Source organism: Apteryx rowi, unplaced genomic scaffold, assembly GCF_003343035.1.
Source record: "Apteryx rowi isolate R43461 unplaced genomic scaffold, aptRow1 scaffold_110, whole genome shotgun sequence".
Classification (NCBI taxonomy): Eukaryota; Metazoa; Chordata; class Aves; order Apterygiformes; family Apterygidae; genus Apteryx; species Apteryx rowi.
Genome location: NW_020447309.1, coordinates 424,145 through 451,712, shown reverse-complemented (window position 1 = coordinate 451,712; position 27,568 = coordinate 424,145). Strand labels below are relative to the sequence as shown.

Genomic DNA, 27,568 nt, shown 5'->3' with positions numbered 1-27,568 from the left:
AATACCTGAAAACTGGATTAATTTATTTGCCTATTTGTAAGTGACTGCTGTAGCAAGAGAACCTATAATCATAAGAGGCATCCCAGACACTGTTTAAGCAATTTCTACTGCTCATCTGTAATAAAAATTTAAGATTTACTATATGAGCTATACTGTTCCACTGTAGTTTAATACCTGACTACAACCATGTTTTATATGCATTAGAAGAAAGAAACCATTCAGCTGTAGAAAGCGTTTATGTACAGTACATGATGCAGATAAAAGTCTGAGAAAGTTTAAATGAAGAACAAGGGCACTGAAAATGAAGCATCAAATATATTGCCCAAATCTAAAATTAGGGATGGGTGAAATGATATGGAAAATAGAAAATGGCCAATATTTCAGTCAAAAGACCAAAAGGAAACACAATTTTAATGAAATTTCAGATAAATTGAGACATAATCAGATATGCATATGCAAACGCATACATTGTAGCGTCTCAAAAGTGGGGTGTACCCAAACCACCCACAATGCCTGAGGCTTCCTATAGTGTGCATGCCCACATCATTCTGGAGGGCTAGAAGAGCACAGGGTATCTGCAAATTGTCAGGTACAGACTAGAAGAGAAACTCGGCCAGTGAAAGCAAACAGTTGAGATGATGAAGAAGGAAAGAGAAATGGGCAAGAAGGGTCCTCGAGTCCTCAGGCAGAATATTGGTGCTTTCTGGAGAAAGAGTGGAAGGGCTGAGAGGTAACTAGTGAGGCTGGGAGAAAGGGAAGAAAACATGACAGAGAATGTGAAGGCAGAAATAGGAATGGAAAAGGTGAGGTCATATTGATTCCTTTTGGGCTCGTTTCTGGTTTCATAATGTTTAGAAATCACCTGCTTATTTTAAAACAAGCTACCTTTTCTTGTTACTGCAATCTTCTCTCCCTGACATATGAAATAATTTAAACAAATAYGGCTACATCTTGAAATAACCAGAAAGCAAGAAATAATGGTGCTCACCGAAATATTTCTCGATGGTCTTTTATATTCCAGTCATAAACACCTTTACTGACAAGTTCAAAAAACTCGGTTCTTCTCCTGCAACAAAACAGATCATCAGGGAAGGGAGCAGACACCTTCAGGGCAGCGCAGCCGCAGAAACACTGTTCTCTTGACAATGCGAAACCCTTACACCCCATGCGTTATTGTTAAAGATGTTACACTGACAGTCCATTTAAGCAAAACATACTAATTTCCAACCATGTTCTATAAATGTCTGTCATCAATGTCAGAGCTGCCTGGTAAAAGAGAGACTGTATTTATGGTCTCCACAGATAAGGAAATAAAAGATACCAAAATGTTCAGTCTTCCATGGAAGCATGAAATATTTGACTACAGCAGTGGACAGACAGACAGTAGCAATATTCCTGAAATATGCACATTTGTCTTTACTTGTCCTTGCAAAATGCTTTTTTTTTTAACCTCTGGATACTGAAGGGTTTTTCAGAGATGTGTAAGTACTGTTATTTCTGACATATGGAGGGAAACACTGAGACACAGGAGTTGCAGATGTCACTGAGTTAGTAGCTATTATCAACTAAAAACTAGGTCAACCCTGCTTGGTCCCATGCTTTGTCTTCTGCAAGATCTTACCTACTTCTTCAAAGACTGATAAAATCTGAGTGAGAACATGTTAACACGTGTTTGGAGCCTTTAAGTATCAAAATTTGGACTTATCATGGTCTATAATTTCTTATGGCAACACACACTGAGAATCTAAGAGGCTCTTACTGCACACAGTGTGACTACACACATATAGTGTGAAACAGATCCTGCCCTGGCAATAGGCGAATAAATAGGGAAAAAATATGAAGTGACTTGCCCATGGTGACACAACAGACTAACATCAAAGCCGGAAACAGTATACTTATTTTCTGAGTGCCAGTCCAGAGCCCCATCTCACAAGGGTCTGTGCTATCTCTCTGTCAAGTGGAAATGTAGTTAGATTTCTAACAGCAGAGATTTGAGAGTCTTGTATTTCCTATATCTACTCCAGCTGGACTGAAGTTTTGAACAGTAATTACACTTCAATTGCAAATTACTTCTGTGCAAACATACCCTGGTTTCCAGTCATTTCATATTCAAATGTGTGACATCTAAATTTGAAAGTGCAGTCTGATGGCAGTGAGTTCAGGTTTTACACATAAGGAGACGTGTACCTTTGGGAACATTGCTCACTACCACTGGACAAAACTTAAAATGGGCCATGTTGCATTATTCTGGTCCTTGAGTGTTGTGCATTATATGACTAGTCACTCCTACTGTAGAGTCCTTCTATAATGGATTTCATGATGACAACTAGAATTGAGAGACATAGGAACTATGTGATGATATCTAATCCCTTTATGTTTCATGAAACATGATATAAAATGGTTTCACATTACAAATTTTGCTAGCACAGTGCAAAGTCACACATGCAGAAAACAAAATTCATTTCTCTCATACAAATTCATGGGATGGTGGCCCCAGTGGGAATAATTATTGCAATAATGAAAATTTTAATGGCCAAGAGTAGTTGGCATATAAACTTTAAATCAGCCTAATCCTGAGCAGATCATTATCACCAACTACATGTTCTATTAGGACAGACAGCAGTGGATTTTTGCATCCTGTATTTTAGTGCCCAGTATAACAATGTAAAATTGGATATTTCTTTCATTCTGAAGTCATGGTTCTTTTGGGCAGTTCATATGTTATTGGACACAAAACGGGCAACAATTTTTAAGCTGAATGCTCAGGAAAGTGACATTTCAGACACCTCAAACATTCAAATTTAAATTACAGAGATCCATAAACAATAACAGAAAATGTAGATGAGTCTCAAGGCCTTATGTTAAGATAAACACTTCTTTTAAATAAGAATTTGCTTTGAAATCCACAGAAATGGATGGAGAAGTAGCAGTCTAACTCTACAAGGAATTTCCAGCATAGAAAAGGGTCAATCTGAGGAAAGCAGCCATGTATAAAGAAACAATTTAGTATTTCCTATGGGGTGCTTATGTATTATCTTTATCTATGTATTATGTATTATCTACAAGCATTATTTAAAATTACCTACTAAAATCAAGCATATTTTCCACATCTGATCTTTCACTGAAAGTCATCTTTTTATTTGTCTGTAGAAAAGCAGTACCCTGAGAAGGTCACAAAGGTCTTGCTGTGCCTGGAGTTTGACTGCTGTCCTGGTGCTAGCCAGACCCTGTGATCATTAGTTTTAGGCATTCTAAGAATACTGATATGAAAATCTCCTTCTCTACAAAAACAGATACTAAACTGAAAGAACAAGTTTGGGTAGCAAGGTATTCGCATGGAAACATCTATTCACATAGGGTGTCTCTTACAGGTGTAAATCATCATTTCTGGGAAATGATTTGCATTCACATTTGGAAGTATAGTAGCATAACGATGGCCTGATTTAATGATTCATAACAACAAGAGAAGAAAAGGTAACTTATTTGCAGACTGCTAAGTAAAGAGGCTTCATTTGCCAGAAGTCTTCTGATTTATGTAGCACATACATAAAAATAAATTATGCAAGCCAGGGAAGAATAATCCTGAAATTCAGCTGATGTCTCTTTTTGGAGATTATTTCTCTGCATTAAAAACTAAAAAGACCACTCGATCATGTAGTTTTTCAACCAAAGGAAGGCAGGAGAGAAAGCTCTATCCCATTTCAGTCGGCACTGGGTTTCCTCCTGAGATACTGCCCCAGGCCCTCTCTAAGAGAGAGCTTCCTGCTCTTCCAAGAGCTGCAGAAGATCCCTCCCACGGAGAGGGATCCCTCACAGCCAGTTGTGCAAACCAATTCTGCAGCCCTTGTTATTTGTGTTTAGACAAGAGAATCCATACTGAAACTGCACTGTGGTCCTTGTATCTCATGTAAAGCTGTCAACAATTTCCATTGTCATATTACTCCTCAAAATCACAAGCAATCTTAACAGAGTTTCAGAAAGAGTATGTTGAAAGAATGTTATTTTTCCTGCTTCAGATTTTTATGCTAAATTATAAACAAGACTTCATAGACTACTCTTAGAAATCATTTATAATAACACTACTGATTATAACACTTTCTTAATAAAGCTTCTGTGAGAATGGACTTACAGGAAATAAAGAACATCAGTGTCTCAGTTACTGCATGTATTGTTAGGAAAGAGCCCTTGACACTAATCAAATACTGAGAAAAATCAACACAGCACACATWGCACCGTCCCCCTTAGTACTCAGTTAAAGATGCACTGTTAATATAGATAGATGAACAGATTACAAGGTAAAGACTTTGCCTAAAGTTTTCTGGAAACTTTCTGGAAACCATCAGCAGACAGGATGGAGAAAATCTGTATTTCCTCCCCTAAAAGTTAAGAAACTGTTACTAAATGCTACAGTGTTAATGTAGCATTGTACAAGATAGGATGCTAATGGCAATCAAGCTATTTCTTAAAGCACAAAAATTCCTAAGGATGAAATATTGTCAAGCCTGGGAAGGTAGTACACAAAACTGCACACCTGTAGCACTTCTCTCTGTAAGTAAGTCAGGCACACACATGTGCTAGCGAGTGTGATTCCAAAAGTGTAACGTCACCACAACACTTCAGCTCCTCCAACCACAGGCACACTTGCATGCATTCTCTCTGTGAATATTTTGTTGAAAATACTTGATATTGAAATATATTATTTGATATTGAAATACATTATTTGTTATTGAAATATCTATAACAATTATTTGATGTTGAAATATACTGAAAATATAAAATGTTTATTGAATATTTTTAATTAGCAGTATTTGGAAAAAAAAATAGCACCAACTTGAAGACTACTTGGAGACCTGATATGCAAACAAGGAAAATGAAGAAAACTTTATGAGAAATAGCCTATCATACTTTTACAGATTAACTTTGCAAGACACCCTCATCAGATGCAGATTGGCATAGTTTGTCTTCAGAGAAGCAGCATGTACTTTCATTACCTCAGTATCTGGCTCTGTAATTAAATATAGTAATTTTTTTTAGCATAGGTGTGTATACCACTGTAGATTTGAAAGTCAGAAATGGTGGAAAAATTACAAAACACCCTTGATTTTCTAAACACCCAAAGAAATTACCACAGAAAGGACAGAGGAATTACAGGGCTGAGCTGTAGCTGATTCCTGGGTTTGCTTTGAAGTATCAGCCTATGACTTCGCTTGCCTTTTGTTGATACAAACATGCTGTGCATTAAAGCAAAACTTATTTAGACACTTGAGATACTTCTATTAGCCTAAGATATACTAAGTATTAGACTAAATCTCTTCAACCACAGCTGAACACTAATTTCTCATATTATATATCCTTATTGGTATTTAATAGGTCATTAGAGAATGTTCTTCGAATTTTCATTTGTCAAATACAAAAAATGCCAATACTTACTCAAAATACAGAGTGAGGTCTGTTGCCAATATCGATTGCTTTAGAAGCTGCATAAGGTCACTGTAGTCCTTAGAGGACAAGTTAGCAAAGATGTTGTGACCCTATAATGAAAGAGATAAAGGAGGTAAAGGGCTAGCAATCAATATAGGTTTTTAAAAGGTTTTCTACCTCTTTAGTCTACTATTTCCCTGTAGCAGAGGCTTTTTCTGATTCATGGCAAAACTATGACAAAATAATAATGTTAATACTACTGAGATTACATTGGGGTGGAAGAGTTGACCATTGTAATCAAGCACCTGGGATGTTTTTCTAAACTCTGCTGAAGTTATAGCCTCTTGAGAAAAGATTTACTCTCTGATCTGACTCTGCACAGATTCAGTTTATGGAGAAAAACTATGGATACATCTCAATCTTTCCTCTTATTAAATGTTTTTGGGAGCTATGCATTGCAGCTTTTGAGTTGTGCTCCTAATAGATTTATCTGTGCTGCTGCTTGCAGGCACACAAACTGCTTGTAGAGCAGTCAAAGACACTAAATCAGTTTTTCATTCAAAACAGTATCTTTGCTCACTCTGACTATTATGAGGTTGTCTTACAGGGTATACAAGCCTTTGCTACACAGCCTGAAGAACAGCAGTCTTATGCAGTTTGAAGGCCCTTTGTAGGCCCAGTACATGACTTTTTAAAGAATCATGAATTAAGGTCTTCGAAGATGCTCCATAACCAGAATGAAAGGAAACAAATTATTTAATAGTGATACTTAGGAGCAGGAAGGTGCTTTTGTAACTGAACTTCTGAAAAGTAAGAGGCACAGAGATCCTATAATTTCTCCATTAAATCCTGCAGAAAACAAATTATAAACAGCAAAATTAATGGAGAGTTCTAGCTGTAACATCAGTCACATGTGACTAAATTCACATAAATAAAATGCTACACTTACTCCAAACTGATGGGTGTTGTGTTTCATTAACAAGTATTGGATAAAAATCCCACTGGGATTAATTTTGTGGTCTAGAAATAAGAACCTGGAGAAGAAGATGCTTGATGATCAAAGAGGAGGACTTGCATTTCAGGGAAGTAGTATTTTATGTCCAGGAAAGAAGCTGGAGTATATTTCAGGGGAAAAAAAAAAGATACATTTCTTGATTTTAAAGCTGGTAAAGGTTAAAAAAGCATCTATTCCGATCTGAGCTATAAACTTTCATCTAATTATGCCTGTCTTGAGCCTGTCTCCAGAAAGACATCCTGCTATAGTGGATATTTCAAGAACCAGAGAATTCACCACTTCCCAGGAAAGCTTGTTCCAGTGGTTGAAGTCTCATTGATTTGGGGAAAAAAATTTTAAAAAAGTTCTTTTTTCCCTATTTTGAATAGGTTTGCTTAACTTTCAATTTTACCTTTTTGTTATGCCTTTCTCTGCTAGTATAAAGGGCCATTTAATTCCCATTATTGCCTTCTAAATAAGATAGCCTAAGCTATGTGGATTGAGCTGATTGATTGATTATTTAAAATGTTGATTATTTGAGATGTTGGGGCTTTCCTTTTCCATAGCTACATTTTTAACGTAATGTCAAGAAACTGAATACTATAGCCATAGTCAGTATCCCATGACTGATCTCTGCAACACTGAATGCAGAGGTAAAGTCATCACCTTGTTCCCATTTGCCTGTGATCATAGGATCATAGGACACTCCTAAATGCTCTTCGAAAGTTATTGCAGAGCAGCATATAGTATCCAATTGTGTAAATATGAACAATACTTTTGTTTTCTATATACTGAACACATTTTGTAATAAGCTTTCTGTATAATTAACAAAATGTGACCATTGTTTTGTAAGGAATGTGGGTCCATCCTTCTACTTCCCCTCCTTACTACATCTCTTAGCTAATGCATGCTACATACCATTACTCAAAAGATATTCTAGGCAAGAACTGTATCTTTATACATATCTGCAAAGTAGCTAGTGTAATTTGGACAGTACAATATCACTGAGAGTAACTGTAAGAAAAGTCATTTAACAAAATAATTCAAAAACATTATGAAAATACTGATTACAAAAGAACTGTCAAAATATTAAACTGGTCCAGTAAAGGATGACTGTGATATACTGAACACAACACCTGTGGGAAAGGTAAGAGCTCCTCTACCTATCATTCCACTGAGCAGGATATATGTAAGAAGACTGAGTAAAAGCTGACCACATGATTAGGGTGTGTTCTCCTTGCCCCTAGCTGATTGAGACAGATATAACCTCTGGGCTATATGAACAGCATTCGTAGTTGTTTAATTTTGTGCTAGTTGTGACCTTTGTGGTAACCAATAAATAATTCCTCAAGGAGAGGGCATTAAAAAGGTACTGTGTGTGGTATTTCCTTTCCCTGGCTGAAACTGCCCAACAGCTTACAGTGAGATTAATAGTAATGCTTTTGTACCTCACTCTGGAGAATCATGACAGCATGATTGAAATGGTGGTGCTCCAAGGTAGCAGAGGTGCCGTAGAGCTGAGCTAAGGCTGATCCACTCCTGAAACAGAACACGGGAGTCAACAAACACTGCTCGTCTGCTTACCAAGCAGATTTCAGAGACAATTTAGTCATGAAAGCATACAGTCGCACTCTCCATCTCAGTAACCATACTACAGAGAGCTGAAAATTTCAAAATATTCATTTAAAGCTAGATACTAGGCATTTATGTTCCAGACCTTGCTAAATATCATCAGCAAACTAAAGATTATTCTGGGACCACATGAAATTTTGGGATGGAACTTTCAAAAATGCCTCAGTGGTTCTGCAGCAGAGGTGCACCAATTTGCAGTGAAGACAAACTGTAACGTTCTTGGGGCAGGGGCCATTTTCAATTTTCAGTTCCTAGTAGATATAATAACAGCAACTTAAAATGAACATTTACAAACTCTTTTTGGAAAAAAAAAAAAAAAAAAGGCTGCAAATGCAGCTGAGCTCCTGTCTTTACAGTCCATAAAAACAGGCAGTTAAAAAATACTAAGTTAAACAAAAAATCAGAAGTGAAAGCTAAGAATATAAAAGGAAAGTTTGACATCTCCTTAGAAGGTATTTGCTAATCACATTTATTGTCTCAAACAAAATTAGCTTCAAAATGCATAGAACAGGATTTTCCAAGTTTAAAGGACAAAAAAAAAAGGAATGTAATTATAAAATTGAGAATTGTTGGGAAGTACAGGGAATAGGATTGGATTGTCAGGGCAATTAGTGTTCACCACTACTTTACTTCTGGGACCCAACCTAAAGCAATGAGATGGGTTTTCTTTCCAAAGAAATGAGTATTAAGAGATTATGGTAGAGACAAACGGAAAGAGTCTCCTAGGAGCATATACTACAAAATCACAACATACTGATATTTAATTATCAGGGGCAGCTATATTAGAGAGAGTTGATCCAGAAACATCATCCCTAGAAGACGTAGTATTGAGGAATGTAAGAGAGCCATTTCAGACAACTGTGATATTGCTTCCGTCATATACCGCTGGGACTTTCATCATACAAAACAGCAGTGTTGAACATTGAAGATAAAATAGGAAAACATGATGCTTAACTTTATAAGTCAGGTTAGAGGAATAAATCACAGCTGCTGTTGTAAAAGCTACAGCTTCTGTTTTCAGGGTTATTTTATACCTGTGTGATAATGTTTGTCTTTTGTGTATGTCTTTAGCAATTTCTTTATAGAGTTGTACTGAGTGCTTTATACACAGTTGTCAAACAACAAGGATAACTGACAGCAGTCTAATGCTGAAACCTCTACCTTTAATTCACCCATCCCTCTGCCCAAGAGATATTGCTGTGTAACATTACAGTAAAGAAGCGGTTAACTAAATAAGGGTCTAAAGCTGTGGAGATGCAAATCTTATGTCTCATTTTTGTAAATCAGGAACATAAACATCAATCAGTTGAGCTTCCTGTTTGCCTCATCTTTTCTGATTCTCTTCAAGACTCAATTGCAAAAAGGTATCTAGCAGTGTTTGGTAACCTTTGCACCAGGAGCTCTGTCTTTTGAACATTGCAATTGATTTTCCTGGCTATGATGATTGAAGATCCAGACAGTGTTGTCGTTTCACTGAGACTGTATAGCAACACCAATAGCTGAGGACATGRCAGCTTAGAGAACATCGGAAACATCAGTTTGAGTGATGTTCAGTGAGGCAGCTCGCCTCCAGAAATGCAGCAGTCTGTGCATACACAAGTTGCAGCAAACAGGGTCCTCTTTTCCATATAAATCACAGGACAGAGCAGGCTAATACAACATAACCCTGTCTTTCAAATATCTTTGGACAACCCTTTGATCACTTCCCCCCCAGACTACAGGATTAGCAGCAGTGCAGAACAGACAAAGCTGCAAACACACCCTGGGATCTGCAGGACAACAGAGCTGCAAGGTCTCCCCAAGTCTCCTAAGATGACCTGGGGAGTCAACAAAACAACATGGGCTATGGAGAAGAAATCTGTGTGACTGACAGCTCCATTTCAGAGCTGAGCCAGGATGTTGTCAAGGGATATTTGTTGCTGCCTTTCAAACACAGAATTTGGGCACAATTTGACCTTGGTCAAGGGAGTTCCCTTACCTCCCAGTTAAGAAGGAGTACCACCAAACCTTCTACTAACCTGCTTCTACGTCACTATATGTGTCTGAGTGCAACACCCTGGAGAGTAAAAGAATGTGCATCAGGGCTGCTAGATCAGGTCCTAAGCATCTTGACTAGAATAAAATTCATTTTTAGAATTGAAAAAGATCCAGAGGGCAAGATTTCATTTAGGTGATATAAGAATCTGACTGCAAAACCCAGCATCACGTTCTGGTGGGTACTGACCATTTCACTGGGTGGCCAACCCACCCCCTGCACACCCAGGCAGGTCTCCAAACAGGCTCTGTATACTCCAGCGTATGGGACAGGCCAGGGAGGAGCCATTTATGCAAACCAGTGGCCCTTTGTGCATGATTTCAGTTTTACCTATTTTATTTTATTTTATTTTATTTTTAATAGCTTAACAAGATTTTGTTTAAGTTCTTACATTCCAGCCAGCAAGAGCAACCCAGGTAGTTTCAGTTACCTGTGTCTAATGCCAGAATTCATACCTGAGCCTGAAAGGAACATCAGGCTGGTATTTCTACATGTGGTCTCAGTGCAYTGGGGTAACCCCATCCACAGCCTGACACAAAGGACAAGTTCAGCAATTACTCCAAAAAACAGAGAATTATAAAGATGGATAGTCCCTCACTACATACAAAAATAAGAATACTTGGCCTTGGCGGCCTGGAATTAACATGTCATTCTTTATCCTGGTCACCTTTTGCTCTTCTGTGGAAGAAAAACAAATTAAAATAATAAGAATTAGAAAACTTACTTGGCTTGGAAGGCATTGTTGGTTCCCCTGTGGTCAAGGTCATGACATAAGCATCCCACAATCAAGGCAAGGATTTCAATTTCAGTCAGAATCTCCTGAAATCCTGCTGTCTGAGAACAGAAAAAATAGCAGCTGTAACTATCAGAAGCAGAAGGGATAAGTAATGTAAGTCCATTGAGCAACAGTCAACTTTGTTTTGATACCACGAACCTTTCAGTAAGGAGAAGATAAATGCTTTATTGTCATATTATATTCCCTGCAGTATGTTAGATGGTTAGCAGAATAGATAATGTCCTTGGAGTGATCTATTATTATCTCTCTGTTGCATTTCCAACATGCCATTTCCCCACTACCCAGAAGGCACTGGAGGGGAAAAGAGCTGAAAATAAAAACCAATAACTACACACTAAGACAGGAACTGGAATTTCATGAGAGCGTAATACAAAACAAAATTCATTTGATTTTGAAATTATCAAGAGAAGTCCTTTGACACAGATTTCTTTGATCCTGAGGTGACCATCTTAGTTAATTCCTACTGTAGGAAATATTTGAGATGTTAAATCAAAAAACGTATAAAAGAGACCAGCTAAAATATATTTTATGTAACCATTACAATCTATTAAGAGATTGTTCTCCGGGACACGGGAATTAGAAACAACATGACATGATTTGAGGAGATTTTGTCTCAAATGGCATAATTCTGCTGCAGATATCAGCTTGAATTTGAGGGAACATTCTAAAATTTAATGTACTGAAATGCCCCATGAGCAGCTCCAACCAGATATGCCTGTGTGAATGCAGAAGCTGATCCTAGAAACACTTTTTTATCACTCTATTTCTCCTCACAGATAGTTGCCACAGCAGTTTTTCTGCCAGAACTGCCTCATGCCAGAGATGAGACACTACTGTTACTGATAATCTCAAGCATCCTGAGCAGAGTATGTCTGGATTAGGTGCTGGAGCCTGTGTGAGATACCACCTCGCTGGTTTCGAGCATCTTACCCAGGACAGAAACAATCTGGTTCTTCAGTTTTTCATAAATGTAAGGTAGTACTGCCTGTAAAAATGACTGGCTGAGCTTTCTCTGACTGAGAAAGTCATATAACAACATTCGTATTTCCACAGTGCCAGTCTCCAACCACACTCTAACTAGCAGCAAAATCTAGTTACTATGAAAGAAACATATAAAAGAAATATAAAGTACATTTATATTGGAAGATCAAGCCTAGACTGAACACTAGATTGTAAGAAATCCTGAATTTCACTGATTTTCAGTGCAGCATAATTTTACCCACTGACAAAAAGAGGGTCAGGTGGTTCAAAGACAGTGAGTATCAGTGAGATTTGATGTCCTCACTCTCCTTTAGGAATGTCCAGCCCACTCAGGGATGCAAATCAATTCCTGAAACACCACGTGAAAACTCTGCTAGGGACCCTGAAGACCATAAATTCCACTTCAATAAATACATATTCAGATCCCAAATCCTCTGTTTCTCTAATCTGCTATGTGACTATGAATATTTAGGCAGTATAGGGGGCCAAGATCTCCCAGGTGCTCAGGAATACATTTTAGTGGAAATTGAGAAAGTACAAGACTTGCTAGGAAAGCTTTATAACAGGACTCAAAGTTCACATATCAAAAAAGATAATCAAAAATGAGGGAAAAAGGTTTTACTCATACAGAATCCATACATGTACAGAGTGACTTGACTATTATGAAGGGGCTTCTCCTCATTTCTAGCTGCATTGCTTTTAAAATTTTAGTTTCAGTAACAGCTACACAGGCAGAGGAAATATATGAAAAATATGGTGTTTTCTATTTTGATTTTTTAAACATTGCTGTCGTATAACAAAGAATAATCAAGGTCTCTTAAAAAATTTTTTTTTTTAAATACTTGTAACTGACAACATGTCATGTGCCAAGTTTCATTCTGGAGAAAATGTTCATGGCTGAGTTATAAAGCACTGAAAACAGAAGTTTTATAATAAAAAATTGTTGCTGTAATAAATGATCCTTAGTGTAACACAAGCTTTGATTAAACCCAAGGATTCAAACTGTATTATAAACATAGAAAAACAGATTAAGGAATTTACTAACAGTAACAATATCTCAAGAATAGCTTCAATGTTTTATTTAACCAAAATCTTGTCATGGAATATATATATATATATAGAGAGAGAGAGAGAGAGAGAAAGAGAGAGAAATATAGTGTATTTCATTTAATAAAAATATTTAATTTAGAAACAATGTTATGGTAAGAGGATATCTTTTTTTGTACATAATGCAAGGAAGGAGAAGATTATGTTTCCCCATTTTTTAAATTTACACATAGAAAGAAAAAATACGTAACGATAGACGATGGCGCAGCAGAATTCATTTTCACCAGAAAAGGAATGACCCATAACTCATGAGTGGCAGAGTCTCCAGTGAGTTATGGAGGTCATTCTTTCATGTGAGGAAATGAATTGCATTCATTATATCTTGCCCTGCATTTATATGTTTTGTTGTTAGCACACCAGATGGGATTTTAATTTTATACTACTTACTTTTTTATTTTTACTTTTTAAAATAAGTATCTATATGAAGTGTGTCAGACAAAGGCATTAGTAACAAGCCAGCCAGGGCTTGATCCTGAGGTTTATTCTCATCTGATGTTACTAACTCGCAGGAGCAGTCTTGCTTCAGTGCTTGTCTTTGGAATATTTGGGTGAGTCTGAAATAGAGAAGTATAGCTCGCAGGACTGGGCTAATAATTCTCCAGTGTCTATCTGGAGAGAGAAAATATATGTTTACATATACAGAAACCTGACATGGGAGTGAAACAGCTGGTTTAAGCTTTGTTGGATTTTTGTTGGTTGGCTTGTTCAGCCCAGCTAAATTTCGCTACTGCTTTAAATGGGAGCTCGGTTGGGCCTTTAGAGGTTACCACAATACAAATTAGACATCACTACATTACAGTAAGACCTACTTTTCTCTTTTTTACAGATGAAAAACTGAGGCACATATTAACTATGATGGTTCATGCAAGAAAAAAAACACAGCAAGAGCAATCCTTCTGCTATCAGTAGTTGCTTGACTATCACTTTTGTGTCTTTTCTCCCAAGACTAGTATTCCTATCTCTGGTAGTGACAGCAGCCAAAGCAGGTCACACACCAAACTTAATTCTTTCCCCCCAAAGGACAGCAGTGAGGCAGAACAAGACGTCCGATAACTCAGATCCCCGCGGTACGTGTGTCCGGCTGCCCACTCAGAACTCACTGTACCGGCACCGTTGCGTTTGCTGGAAGTGCAGATACGAACACAAGCTTGGCTTGAAAATTCTAGCTGACCTCCGACGGGGTTTGTCCACGCACTGATTGCTAAGGCGATCTTGAAATTATGCTTTGCAAACCACAGTCAAAGTAGTTTAAGATTTAGGCCTACCAGGCCTGCTGTTGGCTGCTTGAGAAATTCTGAGAGCTCTTTTTTTCTCGCTGCTGGCTGCCAATTTCGTCATCTCTGGATGAGATGGAGTGGCCTGGTAGGAAGGACTGTTTCCCACCCAGAATAACAACCTGCGGAAAACTTGGCCTCAGAGCTCCATCTAGAGGACGTTTTGCCTCATGAATGAGACCTGCGAAGCTGGGGGACTGAAGCTACCTCGCCGCCTATGGAGAGCCTTTGACAGAAACGAACATAGTTCCTAGTTAAACAATGTCTCCTGGCTTTGCTTTTACTCCTCAGAGTAAAAATCTTTTAAATCTATTATTATCTTAAAAAAGTGAAGATTGTAAAACTTCAAAAATTACCAATGGCCACACATTATCACGAGGTTTCATTAAAGATCGACATTTGCTGGAAGACAGAAACAATTTTAATTCTGTTTAGCTGAACAACCTCACTCCCAAACAGTTTCTCTCTCTCTTATTTAACATCTGTTTGCTTTGCCTCATGGTAATTGATACAACCTACTACATCTTGGTAAAAGCTCCCAGCAACTAGCCCCTGTAGCCTGCAGGACAGACCTAGAACTAATGTCATTTACCTGTTAGGTGACTTCATACCCTGTCTTTTTCTTAACTGACGTACACAGAGATGAGGCCAGACTGAGGAGGATAGATGGGAATACACAGCACAGGTAGCTGTGCCCTAAGAACATGTAACATGCCACGGGCTTAGTCTGAAGTCCATTAAAAACAGTGGAAATATTTCAGTGAGCAACAGATGTAGCACCGATCTGCACTGCACTGCTACTGGGACAGATTGCACAGTCTCCGCTGACAGCCCCGCTGCTGACAGTGCCCGAATGCTAGTCACGCTTCGTAGACTGGCTAGCCATGAGGATCTAGAAGTTCACTGTTTAAAAATGAGGGAACAAGCACATGATATCCCTTGCATCAGGAAGGCCCTTCCTTGGAAATTTCCACAGACTGAGGTGTCTTCAAAACATAGCTCCCCAGCAAGGGCAGCCCAGTGGTATTTTTATTGTCAACAAAATGCCAACTCCCAAATAACTGACAGAAAGACTTGTTTCTCCTTCCATGTCTTTGTTGAGGTGCGAGAATCTTAGCATTGTCCACCTGAGACCACATTAAACAAGTCAGAAGATTTGGATTTTATTCCTAGCTGTATCCCAATGTTTCCTCTCTGTCCCTGGGAAAGGAAATATTCCAGTATCTGCAAATGCAGCCTTCATTTTTGGGTGCCTCCATTTGCTAGTCCCTCACAAAGAAATTCTGAGATTTAGTGGCAAATACTCTTCTAACTGGAAAAAATAGGCTTATTTGTCACCCACTCTTTTTTAGTATCTACTGACGAATATTAGAGTATTGCTTTCAAATCCCTAAAGCATTAAAAATTCATGGAAATTTGAAAGAAAGAAAATCATCAAAAAGGGGAAAAAGCTTCAAAAGACTTTCCACAAGACTAAACAAATGTAAAATTGTCACATCTTTTATTGACCAACAGGCATAGGCTTGGACTCCAGACAGTTAAAGGCATCTGCCTGATAAGTGTGTGCAAACATGGAAAATGATGAATGAAGAGTTTTTAATTGGGGCCATGCTGGTATTGGTACGACTTAAAAAAATTGTTAAAAAATGAATTATGCCATGGGGCAAAGGCAATCTTTAAACCTATTTACTTTTCTACAGAATGTGTTTAAAATTATAAAGTCTTCATAAACTTTCATTTCAAACACATGAAGAAATACCTGCACAAATAAGACCTTTTAAAGACTCTCAATAGATGACCAAACCCATCAAAATTGACATCAAAATTAAAAATGAAGAAAAAATGTAAAAATTTGAATTTGAACTTCTATTTTTGTCTGGAAATAAGACAAAACCAAAATGGAAAGTAAAGTATTCTGTGCACACAGCCATATTCCTTCTATCAAGCCATATGAACTAGAATCTTAARTGTTACAGGACCACCAGCCTTTTTATTGACACACTTACAGGAATTAACTAACCACCTACTAAATATGGGTTCTTTCGTGTGGTGAGGTTGCTGTCATGTAGGGAGAGCACAAGTGAGAAAGACCATAAAAGCACTGTTACTTTCAACAGGAGTTACTTTGCTGAGAGGAGATAAAACAACTGATCGAGATATATGCTAATAAAACCCAGCAGTGCTATAGTGTCCAATGAAGACACAAGATTCACTCAGATGATGCTATTGGAAGATGATCTTAAAATGTTTTAAGACGATACCTTCTACAACTATTTAGATGCTAGAAAAGAAAAGAAAGTAATAAATTTCAGCTTAATAAATACTACTTCTTCTGGGATTCTAATCTTCCGTGGTTTTGTAGCTTCCAATTTAAGAGACTGAAATAAATGCCAAAACAAAGAGTTCCAAAAGAAAAACATTATTGTAAGATCAAGATGTATAATAACAAGCTCACTCCAAGACTGCCATCTGTTTTCAGTCACTTTAATGTGCCTGTGATATCACTGTCACTAAAACACCATAAAGTTTTGCCAAATAAGTGCCGCCTTAAGTTGAATATCCTAATTCTGTGTGCCTTTCTGTCTGAAATAAACCAATTTCATAAAAACTAGAAAAGAAAACAAAGGTTGGAAAAACGTTTAGACAGGTAAGACAACGTGGCAATAAAAGCTCTTACAGGATTGTGTCTGTAGCTGGATACTTACAGTTAACATTGCAAACATTAGCTGGCACACGTTGAAAGCATGCCTCCAGTTGTGATACAAAACCATTCGATAATTCTTCCTAACTGTCAAAAGCCACCTACACAGCGTCTGAAATGAAAAGTACAAATTGTATCAGGGCTACTAAATGTGTACAAATGGACAGAGCAGTGCCAAGACAAAAGCAGCAGACATCTCTGCAGAGCAGATGGTTACCTCGTAGTCAATTTTAAATTTCTGAACCATTCCAAGTTCCATGAACATCCGGAGGGCTGCAGTAATCATGGCATCCACATCAAGTGAGAAGTCATCGAAATGGATATCATCAATGCCAAGCTCTGACACCAGAGGAATGTTTGCTGCCTGAAAATGCCAAAGGGAAAGGGAAACTTCTGATTCTAAACTTGGATCTTTTTTTCTTGGTCAGTCTCTTAAGAGAAACCTCCCATACCTCAGTTCTGACCTGCCAGTACATCCCCTGCTTCATCCGAATGCCAAGCAATAAAAGCCTTCATCTGAGAAATACAAGCAGGCCAAGCAATAGAGCATGGAAGCAGCGGGAAGGAGAAGAATCTGATATGAGCAGGAAATACGCTCACCATCCCAACTGGAGCCCATACATAGTGTTTAGACTGAGAGAGCTGACCACTTTACAGCTACTGCAGTAACACAATATATTCCAATGCAAATTACAATGCTTGAATGCAAGAAACATCTGGATAGCCAGCAGCTGTGGATTTTAATTGCTACCATTCAGAAATGCAAAGTAAATATACCACTCTGCAGAATTTCTCCATCCAAATGTCTTTACATCCTTAAGTATACAAGTGCCCTTTGCTTTACACTATTCTCCATACATTCATAGAACCAAAAAGAGTAATAAATGTCTAACAGAAATACTTTTCAAAGTAATATAAAAATCATTTTAAACATTATGATCATTTAGTAAGTAAACATATTATAGCAAAAGCCCTACGTTCTACCTTGTCCATATAACAGTGGATTTTTTCTTCTGTTTGTAATAGAAGAATGAGCATGCAAAACCATACAAAAGAGTGTGCAAGCCTGCCTAACACAGCTGTGCACACACATGGCCCAGTGGCAGCATCTGTGGGAGCCAGCCAGAGGAGCTGACAACCCTCATGGGCTTCTCTGCCCTTCCTTACGTGTCGCCAGAGACGCCTTGCCACTCCCTAGGGAGCGCAGGTGCAGGAGGCCGCATGTGCTGAAGGAGCATCTGCTCCTTGTCTCCTGCAGAGAGAAGGCGCCGGGGCAGGTAGAAGCCTCACACAGGGGCTGGACCCAGCCCACAGGCCATGAGCTGGACCATGCTGAATTAAACTTAAATGGACTCAGATGGTGTGGCACATCCAGCTTGTCTTTTGCACATAAAAACACCCATTTATTCATGCAGTTATAAGTTCACCTTCACAATTACAGCTTCTGTATGACTACCTTATGGTTTCCTTTTTGAAAACTTGTATTTTAAAATAGTATCCATAAATATGACAAGTCACTGACATGTAAAAATCTTTTTCTAGCCAAAGGAAAAGTGCCTTCTTGATTATTACTTTACACTAGGATTATGCTGGTTCAGCCATACSACGTAAAACAAGATGGTGTAAACCTGCCATAAAATAGTATTAATGTTGCAGTGTTAACTTATTTGCTAGTTAGAAGGAAACTGTCTTTTCAGTTCAGTGCACAGCAAAGCGTGCCAATACCACAAAAAAGTCATGGTGCTACCCAGAGAGGTTAACTGACATGGGAAATAAAACAAACCCTTCAATTCAAGTGTCAGCCCAGGACACAGCTGAATCACTTCTGGAACATGCAGGTGGAGAAGCAAGATCCACCTGCAGGCTTACTTTGTCTGCTAGCATATTTGTCCAGGTCAAGCTGATTCAGCATCTTTTTGGAACAATTACTGAAACCTCCTCAATAGTGCTAAATGATACCAACAGGAGTTACAGCTTAGTACCCCTTAACACTCTGGAGGGTAAAAAGCTGTATGTTTGCTTCTGAGGTAAAGAGAAGAAAGAAAATGCTGTTAGAGATGAAACAGAAACACCGGCCCAGAGACTCTGCTATCTAGACCTTCATTGGTCTTACAAAAATTGTGACTTTTTTTTATCATTCAGTTATTCTTCAGTGCTTTTGGGGATACTCGAGATGCATACTAATATTTATTCTATGGATACATTCATTATGTGTAGTAAATGCATTCTCTATAGAAAGCCCTGACAGAAGAAACACATTTGTCTGTTTTACTTACCTGTTCCTTAGAACAAAGCTTAAAGAGCAGAGATTCTGAGACAGCAGTACTCAAATACAAGTAGATCTGCTTGAAAATGTTTTACAAACCATCTGTGGCATTTTCATGAACTTTGAAGTGGGTAGGGGCTCTGATTAAAATTTTCATGTATGTTTTCTCCTCTTGATGGAAAATGAGAAGAGTTATTTTCCTTGCTATTTTGCACTGGAAACAAACACTTACCAACCTGTTACAATTCAACGGAAAACACTCCAAGCAGTTGCTCAACTGCAATTGCTTTTCTCTTTGTCAAACAATGGAGAAATAACAATATATGCCAAATCTATTATAAACTGAACAACAGGATATTAACAAAGCAAGTAAAAAACAATTTCTTCCCATGTCAGTCTGAAACTTTTAAATATTTATGAGGTTTAACATTCCTAAATTTAACAGGAGTGCCATAATCCAAAATAACTGCTGAATTAATAGCCAGGAGATAACATTTGTATAAAAGAACCATTTGCTTTACAACAGCAATAAAGGAAACAACAGAATTATGAGTGTTGAGACTAATTTGAATAATGTTAAAAAAATGATATGTTGTGGGGCTGCAGCAATATTCTGGCTGCACCTGGCATTGTCTGTCCTCAGTTTCTTATATCGGAAATGCAGCAGTCCAGGGTTTATAGGAGAGCAGTCATTAAAACTTCATTTTTTTAATTACAAAGATATAAAAAATATTCATAAGATAGAATATTAAAACATATCCAGCCCTGAAATTTTGCTGCACTGCAGGAGAAATTCCACCGGATTTCTTAAAATAAACAGCAATAATAACAATCTCTTCCTGGAAAACAGAGGGGATGAAAATACCGGGACAATAAGAGGAAGGGGCAGGCAATTAAAATTCAACTTATACTGAAATTATTTTTTAAAGCACCCCCAGTGATTTAAGATCACTTAAAAGGCTTGCTCCCTTCTGAATGTTTTGAAGTTCAATTTCCTTTCTAAAAACAATTAAGAACATTATACACTGAAGTCTTTTTACCCTGCAGACCAAGTAATTTCAAGGCTCTTCATCCCCAAGAAAGATTCACATGACTTGTGTGAGCTTATTGTAAATTAAAGCCGGACATGCCTCCTTTGGTCATGTCCCAGCACCCTTGGCATTAAAACAAAAATTTGTCTTGAAAGGAGCCATGAAAACAAGTTGGGGTTTATGAACTACAAACTCAGCAATTCCCAGGTTGGAGAACCATCTCTCTATTTGTGGGCAGCTTCAGAAAGTGGATGTCATGGCCCCGAATGAGAGTGTGGGGACAAGGGCTGGGGCTGCCCACACTCAGGCGTCCATGGCCTGGGGGTGGGATGGATACAGGAAGCAGGGAAAGCGCCTTGGGCTTGATTCGTTATTGGAGACGGATTCTTATTTCCTCATTGCTCTCTGCTAGCATGTGAATTGCTTTGCCGCCTGTTTGGTACATGTGAACAGCTGGGAGATGAATGACTGCTTGAGCCTTATCAATCCTAGATCCGTGGTCACTGAAGGGCTTTATGTCATTAATGATCATCATACTTCAAATTACATAGGACAACAAAGTGGCTGCTACCACGTATGTGGTCCTGATTCTGGCTGCTATCAGAGACAGCACATGGGAACAGATAAATCATGCTTCTGGTTCAGCATTAATAAGCCTCTGGGCTGCTGCAGATGCACAAAAGCTAAGAAGGAAAACTACCAAATCAAGCAGTCAAAGCTTTAGGGAAGCACTAGGAGGGTAAGTACTTCAATCAAAAGCTAATATTTGATGTTTACATGTCAGTGCTGCTGAAGACAAATATTTCACGTCATTCTTCAAAAGTATGCATAAAATGTATGCTGTATAAAATGGTTTCTTTATATTGTTAGAATGGAACTAAATCAGAATAAAGATAAGGATTCATACTCTTTCTTCCTTCCAGACAGCATGTGTATGTTTGTATACATATGTCAGAAAAATGCAATATAATACATACACAGACATACACAGAGCATTTTGAAACGTTCTCACTGCAAGGGCTGAATAAAGCAATCACTTGCAAGGAACAGCAATTAATCAACACAAGCAAAAGGGAAACTTCTGCTGCTCTTACTGGGCACATTTCCTGAACAAGAAAGTTACAGGTTTTACATTTAGCTTGGTTAACGTTACTGCAAATAACTTTACTTCTAATATTACTTTCAATTTCTGTCAGGTACTACACCAGTAACTTCATAAGGGCCAATACTGCTATTGAGAAAATATATGCAAAATGTACCATTAAATGCTCTCTTACATTCATTAATGCCACRGAGAAAAACAAATTGTCTTTAAATTAGTTTACAGTCATAAACAATACAAGAATGATCCTTTGAGATGGGTGAAAGGAAAAGGGGGCAAACTTCCTGTCTTGAATAACTTGTAAATAGTAGTTGCCATTGGCTCCTGACAGGTGCCTTTCTATTTTAGGATCTGGAAACACATTGCCAGTCCTTCCTTATTCCAGAAATACTACATTCTGCTATTTGGTATGCTCAATATGATATCAGAGCTATTCTGTAACCATAAGTTCCCCTACAGAATATGGTCTGCTTGATGTATGGCCCTATGGACAATAACATTGGAAGAGTTAAGAACATTTCCTAAGCAGAAAATGCTGCCGGCCAGACAGAAGAAAATAGCAAGTAACCTGAATATATATATAACAAATTTACAGATACCCCATGAAATACATATGCCAATGTATCAAAAAAAAGGCAAAATGATATGGTATTCCACTTAACTCCCAGGGGCTCTGTTTGGACCAGACTCTGTGCACTATGATTTCAACAGAGGATGAAGACCTGATCTCATGCATACTTTATGTTGGTGAATTATTTTCAGGTGAAAAGTTAAACAGTGAAACTGTAGCTTCAGACAATAGGACTTACACAAAAAAGTAAAAAACTTCTTTTAACTTAAAGCTTTCTAGGCTGAGTATTTCTCTGCCTTGAGTCTTTCTCCGAAGATTAGGAACTGAAAATCCTTAAAGCCTGATCATCAAAAACTGCACAGAAACCATCGAAGTGAAGAATATTTAAACGTGATGCATTCTTTATCTCACACTTTACCTTCTATCAAATCGTACTGGAGGCAGTAATTGCTGATGGCACAGATATTTATTTGTAAGGGGTTCCTTTTATGTGTAAAGGCCTCTAAAAATACTTGCTTATATTTATAGCTTGCTTATATTTATATCTTCAAGTATCTTTTAAAATATATTTCTTCATAATCAGCTATTGTTATTAGCAGTAGTGGACATATTTTGCACTTACTCACAGCCGTGCAAGGCCAAAGCTTTTATCTTCCAGAGTCTGACACATTTCTTACTCTCTCCAAAGGGGAAGAGTTAAATGTTTCAGCTCAGGGACATTTTAATGCCCAGAGCAGCATGGATTTTAAAGGCCTCCATCTGTTACTGCAGGCTGTGGATGGCATATTGCTGCCCTTCACAGTGCTGAGTCAGCACGCCTTTTCCAATGACCAGCCACAGCAGGACAGTGGCATTTCAAGCGAACTTTGCAATATTTACCATAAAGGCAGGTGGGTGTGGTGCAAACTCAAAGTGCAAACATGCATGCTCCTCTGGATTGCAATTCTGTTGACTTTTTAATAGGATTATCACGGTAACATTGCTTTCTTCTAGAGTGAAAATAATGACTTATTTGCCCTTCAACAACTTTCATCAAATTTTGATTCTCTGAATGAGGTCACAGTATGAAGGATATTCAGATAACTGGAACTGGAGAGTGGAATGAAATAGGAGGAGGGCTTTGGCATGAGTTGGAGACAGACGGATGAAAACATGAGATGAGGAGACCTCACCCTCCCATACACACCAGATCTGATTGCCATCAGATCTACTAGATCCCCRTTTCTGTATCCCAGACTGTGTCAAGGTTTTATCCAACAACTGTTCAGAAGTCAGAGACATCAGCAGTCCATGGACAGGATTTACAGATCTTAAGCCCCTCCAGAATAAAACAGCAGATAAGCAGAGTTACAATTGTGCAACCAAATGCCTAAGCTCTACCCAAAGTCCCATGGTAGGTAACTGAGCCCTTTACTGGAAAAGGTCATTCATTGCTTTATGACAAAATTTCACATCTGTAAACTGAGAATAATGCTACTCTTGCATACAGCTTGGAAATCTGCAGATGAAGTATGTGTATGTACGTGTATACTGCCTCAACCTCAGCTAGCAAATTAATAATGCCGCATGTAATTTACACACGAAGAACGGAACAAAAAGTTGCATTTAGTCTTGTTTCAAAAAGTTATGTTTTGTTAATGGTTAAACTGAATATAATTACCATTTAGCATGAATACTGTTATTTGCTTTAATTAAAAGAGAAGCCTCATGGCATTAAGAAAGCTATTTGTTCAGCTCCTTCTGTAAGAACAAGAAAAGTCATTAAGCAATATATCACCTATCAGTTATAGTATTTAGGGGTTTTTTTGATTATCATGCATTGGGGGCTTAGGACAAAAATTCTTGTATTTACTTTTTGCTTTTGACATAAAACTGTGTGTGTGAGAAAAGGATTTGCCTTTTCATAATTTTATTTTTAAAATGGCAAGGGAAGATATGTCATTACAGCATTTCACATGCTGTTTCCACAGGTAGCTCAGAACTGTAGTTAAAAATCTGAAAGTATCTTAAATGTTCCTGATCAGTTAATCAATCTTTTCTGAACATGCCACTTTTTCAAAATGGGACCCATGAAAAAGAATAATAAATTTCACAGGCTACTAAGATAAAAATATTACATTTAAAATTTTGTTACAAACTATAATAGAAAAGGCACAAAATACATTATTTATGTTGATAAAAATCAATCCTTAGTGTTAAAGTTGTTTCCTAGTATGTAGGAACAAAATATAAGGCAGCCTATAAAAAGAACAAGAAAATTCCATTTTAAAAGAACAGAGACATAAAATAAAAGCAATTAATGGTCTGAGCATCTATTATTCTTAAGGCCAAGGTACATAACCACAGCAGCTCAGGACTGGAGTTTACAGGGCATGCACTTTCTAAGCAATGATCTCCCTAGGCACACAGGGGAATCTTCATGGTCTTTTGGCTTGTTTTTGTAGGTAATTAGGAAATAACCAGTATGTCACATACTACAGAGTAACAGCTGTTGAATTTTTAATGACTATTGGTGCAAATAAGAAGCTCATACAAAAGGATCTATTCAGTCTCTGTCCCAGAATTTTAAACAGATACAAGCAGCAAACCTAGGTCAAATCTTTCTCCATGGTACAAAATCGGTGTTAGGCAAACAGGCTGCCATTTCCCACAACAGGTTTACTTGGTGTTGGTCATCAGAAAGTCAACCTTCTTGCTCCCATGAAGAGCAGAACGGGTAATGAGGACTGACCACCTCGTGCCTGTAAATTCGGGAGGGAGAAGGGTGAGGAGTATAAGGCAGTCTTCTCCTCCTCCAAAAAACCTAGGAATGGGGAGGAAGGGTCCTAGAAGACCCAGAAGAGGAAAAAGCTGATTAAAGAAAGAACAAGGTCAGGATTCCCCTCAAAGAGAATATAATGTGAGGGAGAGGGGAGGAATCGGCTCTTTGGTGGGAAAAAGCCCAATTTTCAGAAGCAGATGCAGTGTATGGAAGTGTGTGAGAAAGAAAAAAGTGAAGGCGTCACAAAAAAGAGAGACGTTAAAAAAAAAAGAAAAGAAAAAAACACCACAGGTATCACAATCGTGTGTGTGCTGGTATTACACTGTGTCTTCTGTCCTAATGCACTTCAGCAGCACTGACTGCACAGGTGCCTTGAGATGACCCTCAGCATCATGGACCTTTGCTGGCCTGGCCCAGAGCAGAGCTAGCTAGCCCAAGGCTGCCCTCGCAGCTGGGACCTGGGGTGCTGTGACACAGCAGAGACACTGGATGAAGTTCGTGCTGGCCACCAATGCTTTCTTTCTAAGCACTTGTGACAAATCAGGCTGGCAGAACAGTGACACGTGGAGAAAGTTATGCAAATATATGAGTGGGCTACTGCTCCACTGGGGAGAAAGTCCTATTTCAGATGTGCTAGAGCGACAGCTATAGCAGAATATTGCTAGGTAGACAATAAATAATATTGAAAACACCTTCAAACTTAGAACATACGTTTGCAGAAAAGCTACAGAGAACCTTGCAATGGTTCAATATGCTTGCAATATGTTTTATCTTTGTCTTTTTCTTCTTAGTTTTCATCAAATTCCAGTTGCAGATTTAAAAAAAAATACACCCCTCCTATTCTGAATCAATAAATCACTCCCTAGACACACAGGGCAGGGCTGCCTGACACAGCTTTCTTCAAACAAACAAACCAGTCAACGCCAGAGCCTCATCCTGCTGCAGCTTTAGCAAGCCAGGAAGGTTTCCCTGTGTGAGGCTTCCCAGGAGCTGACTGCGAACACTGCAGTGACACAAAGCCCAACTCCTCTCTGCTCCCCTTCCTCTAGAGCATCCCTCAGTCTGCACAGAGCACACCGACACAGCATGTCCGAACACCCAACCTGCAGAGCACAGAGCTCTATTTCACATGTGACTGACAGCCTAATCACGACATTTTTTCTGAGAATTTGTAAAATTTACAGATCCTGCTCTTTCAACAAAAATAATCAGTACTTATATTTATGTAGTTCTTTTCTTAATAACTATACTCCACTATCTTTATAAATTTTCTTTAAACAGAAGAAGTTGCTTTTATCTACCACTACAATACTTTGAGGTGGAAGGCTGCAACTATCTTGCAACACAGCTTAAATACTTGTTTCTTGCTGTTCTTGGGGTTCTTGAAGAAGGTCTTATATATATGTGCTAAATGGCCCCTATCACAATACACTTATGCTATTTAACTGGTCTTACTGCTCCTTTTCTCCTACCCTTTACATTACATTCTTCCTCTCCTTATTGTCTCTTTTCTTTCAGCTCTTCCTTGGAGATGCTCATTAACGGAGTGAAAAACAGCTAATCAGCAGTAAAAAATAAACATTTTTTACCCAGAGATTTTCAGTAGATACCTTGGATCTGCCAAATTAACAGTCTGAATATACTGTCTCATCCTACAGTATTTTAGTCAGGCAGAGATTTAATCTGATGCCATTTTGCTGCAGCAAAATTCTTCCATAATTCTTTCAGAAGTGTTTGTTTGCCCCTCTAGTTGTGAAGATCCTTCCTTCACTATCCAGTGTATGACTGTCCCAATGAATTGGCAAGTTGGCAAAAGTCCATACGGTGATAGATACTCCCTTCACTCATTTTAATCAAATGGCAGTGCCAGAACTCAACTGCCTGTATTTACTGCTAAAAATCTCTTTCACAGTAATGCAACCTAAAGATGATTTCAAACCAAACCCAGTAATTTATATATTCTCCTTGCTATGCCTTCAGTTATTTATTTTATAAAGTTTGCTCCCACTCAAAACAACTTTTACATTTAGTTGATCCTGTATAGTCATAATTCTGTTTTATGGTAGCAGTCCATTTCCATGGATATCACTGGGTGCCTCACACTCCATTCCCTAAGAAATTAAACTAGAAGAAAACAACTTACTAAAATTTCAGAAGAGTTAGTTAATCCTACATATTGTGCCTAGTGATATGGGATAACCAAATTATATACAATATAAACATAGYATTAAAACTTTGAGTTTTGTAGTTTCCATTCACATGATCAAACTGTTTCTGGCACGCCATAAATATTAGCGACTCTGTCTAAGCAATGCAAAAGGCAAGCTGGATTCAGTAAAAAGTAGTTTCTCAGAAGATTCTTACAAGTTAATCTGAGGACCTATCATCACCTATCGTATTAGTTACTAAAACTGAATGCCAAGATAGCAGCAACAGCAGCAGAAGTTTCTTCTCTCACATGCAGAGGCAAAGACATACCAAGCAGGGAGGGAATGCAAACACCTTGTTCTGGACTGCTTTGAGATAGCTGCCAGAGAGGCATGATGCCCACCACCTCTCACTAGGACAGAAGCTTTTGATTTGAATTGGTAGTTTTTCAGGGCAAGGACTGTCTCTATTAGCTGCCTCTACTGCATCTAGCACAACAGCATTTCTAGAGCTGAGCTACTTTGAAATATAACACATGGACTTTTCTTTTACAGATCTTTCCTAACAAAAATAGTTCAGTACATTCAAATTGCAGTTTCACCAAGAGTTTTGATCAACTGGAAGTGCTTTTACTGATAAAGAGAACCTTTGACTGAAAAGATTCCTCTAGTATAAGCTTAGGTGCTATTCAACCCAGATAAGAACAGACTGCGTTCAAGGAACAAAGCCTAACGCCATTTATCTCAGG

The 27,568-nt window shown here is 38.2% G+C and overlaps 1 protein-coding gene across 1 annotated transcript in view; it reads right to left on the bottom strand.

The window, feature by feature from the left end:
• The window catches only part of PDE11A (phosphodiesterase 11A), a 124,944-nt gene that overhangs the window by 20,452 nt on the left and 76,924 nt on the right, over positions 1-27,568 (bottom strand). The window contains exons 10-15 of the mRNA XM_026075391.1: positions 17,159-17,305; positions 16,946-17,053; positions 10,807-10,916; positions 7,864-7,954; positions 5,431-5,531; positions 989-1,066 (exon numbers count right to left, since the gene is read on the bottom strand). Of these exons, the coding sequence (XP_025931176.1) occupies positions 989-1,066; positions 5,431-5,531; positions 7,864-7,954; positions 10,807-10,916; positions 16,946-17,053; positions 17,159-17,305 (635 nt within the window). The remainder of the gene's footprint in view (positions 1-988; positions 1,067-5,430; positions 5,532-7,863; positions 7,955-10,806; positions 10,917-16,945; positions 17,054-17,158; positions 17,306-27,568) is intronic.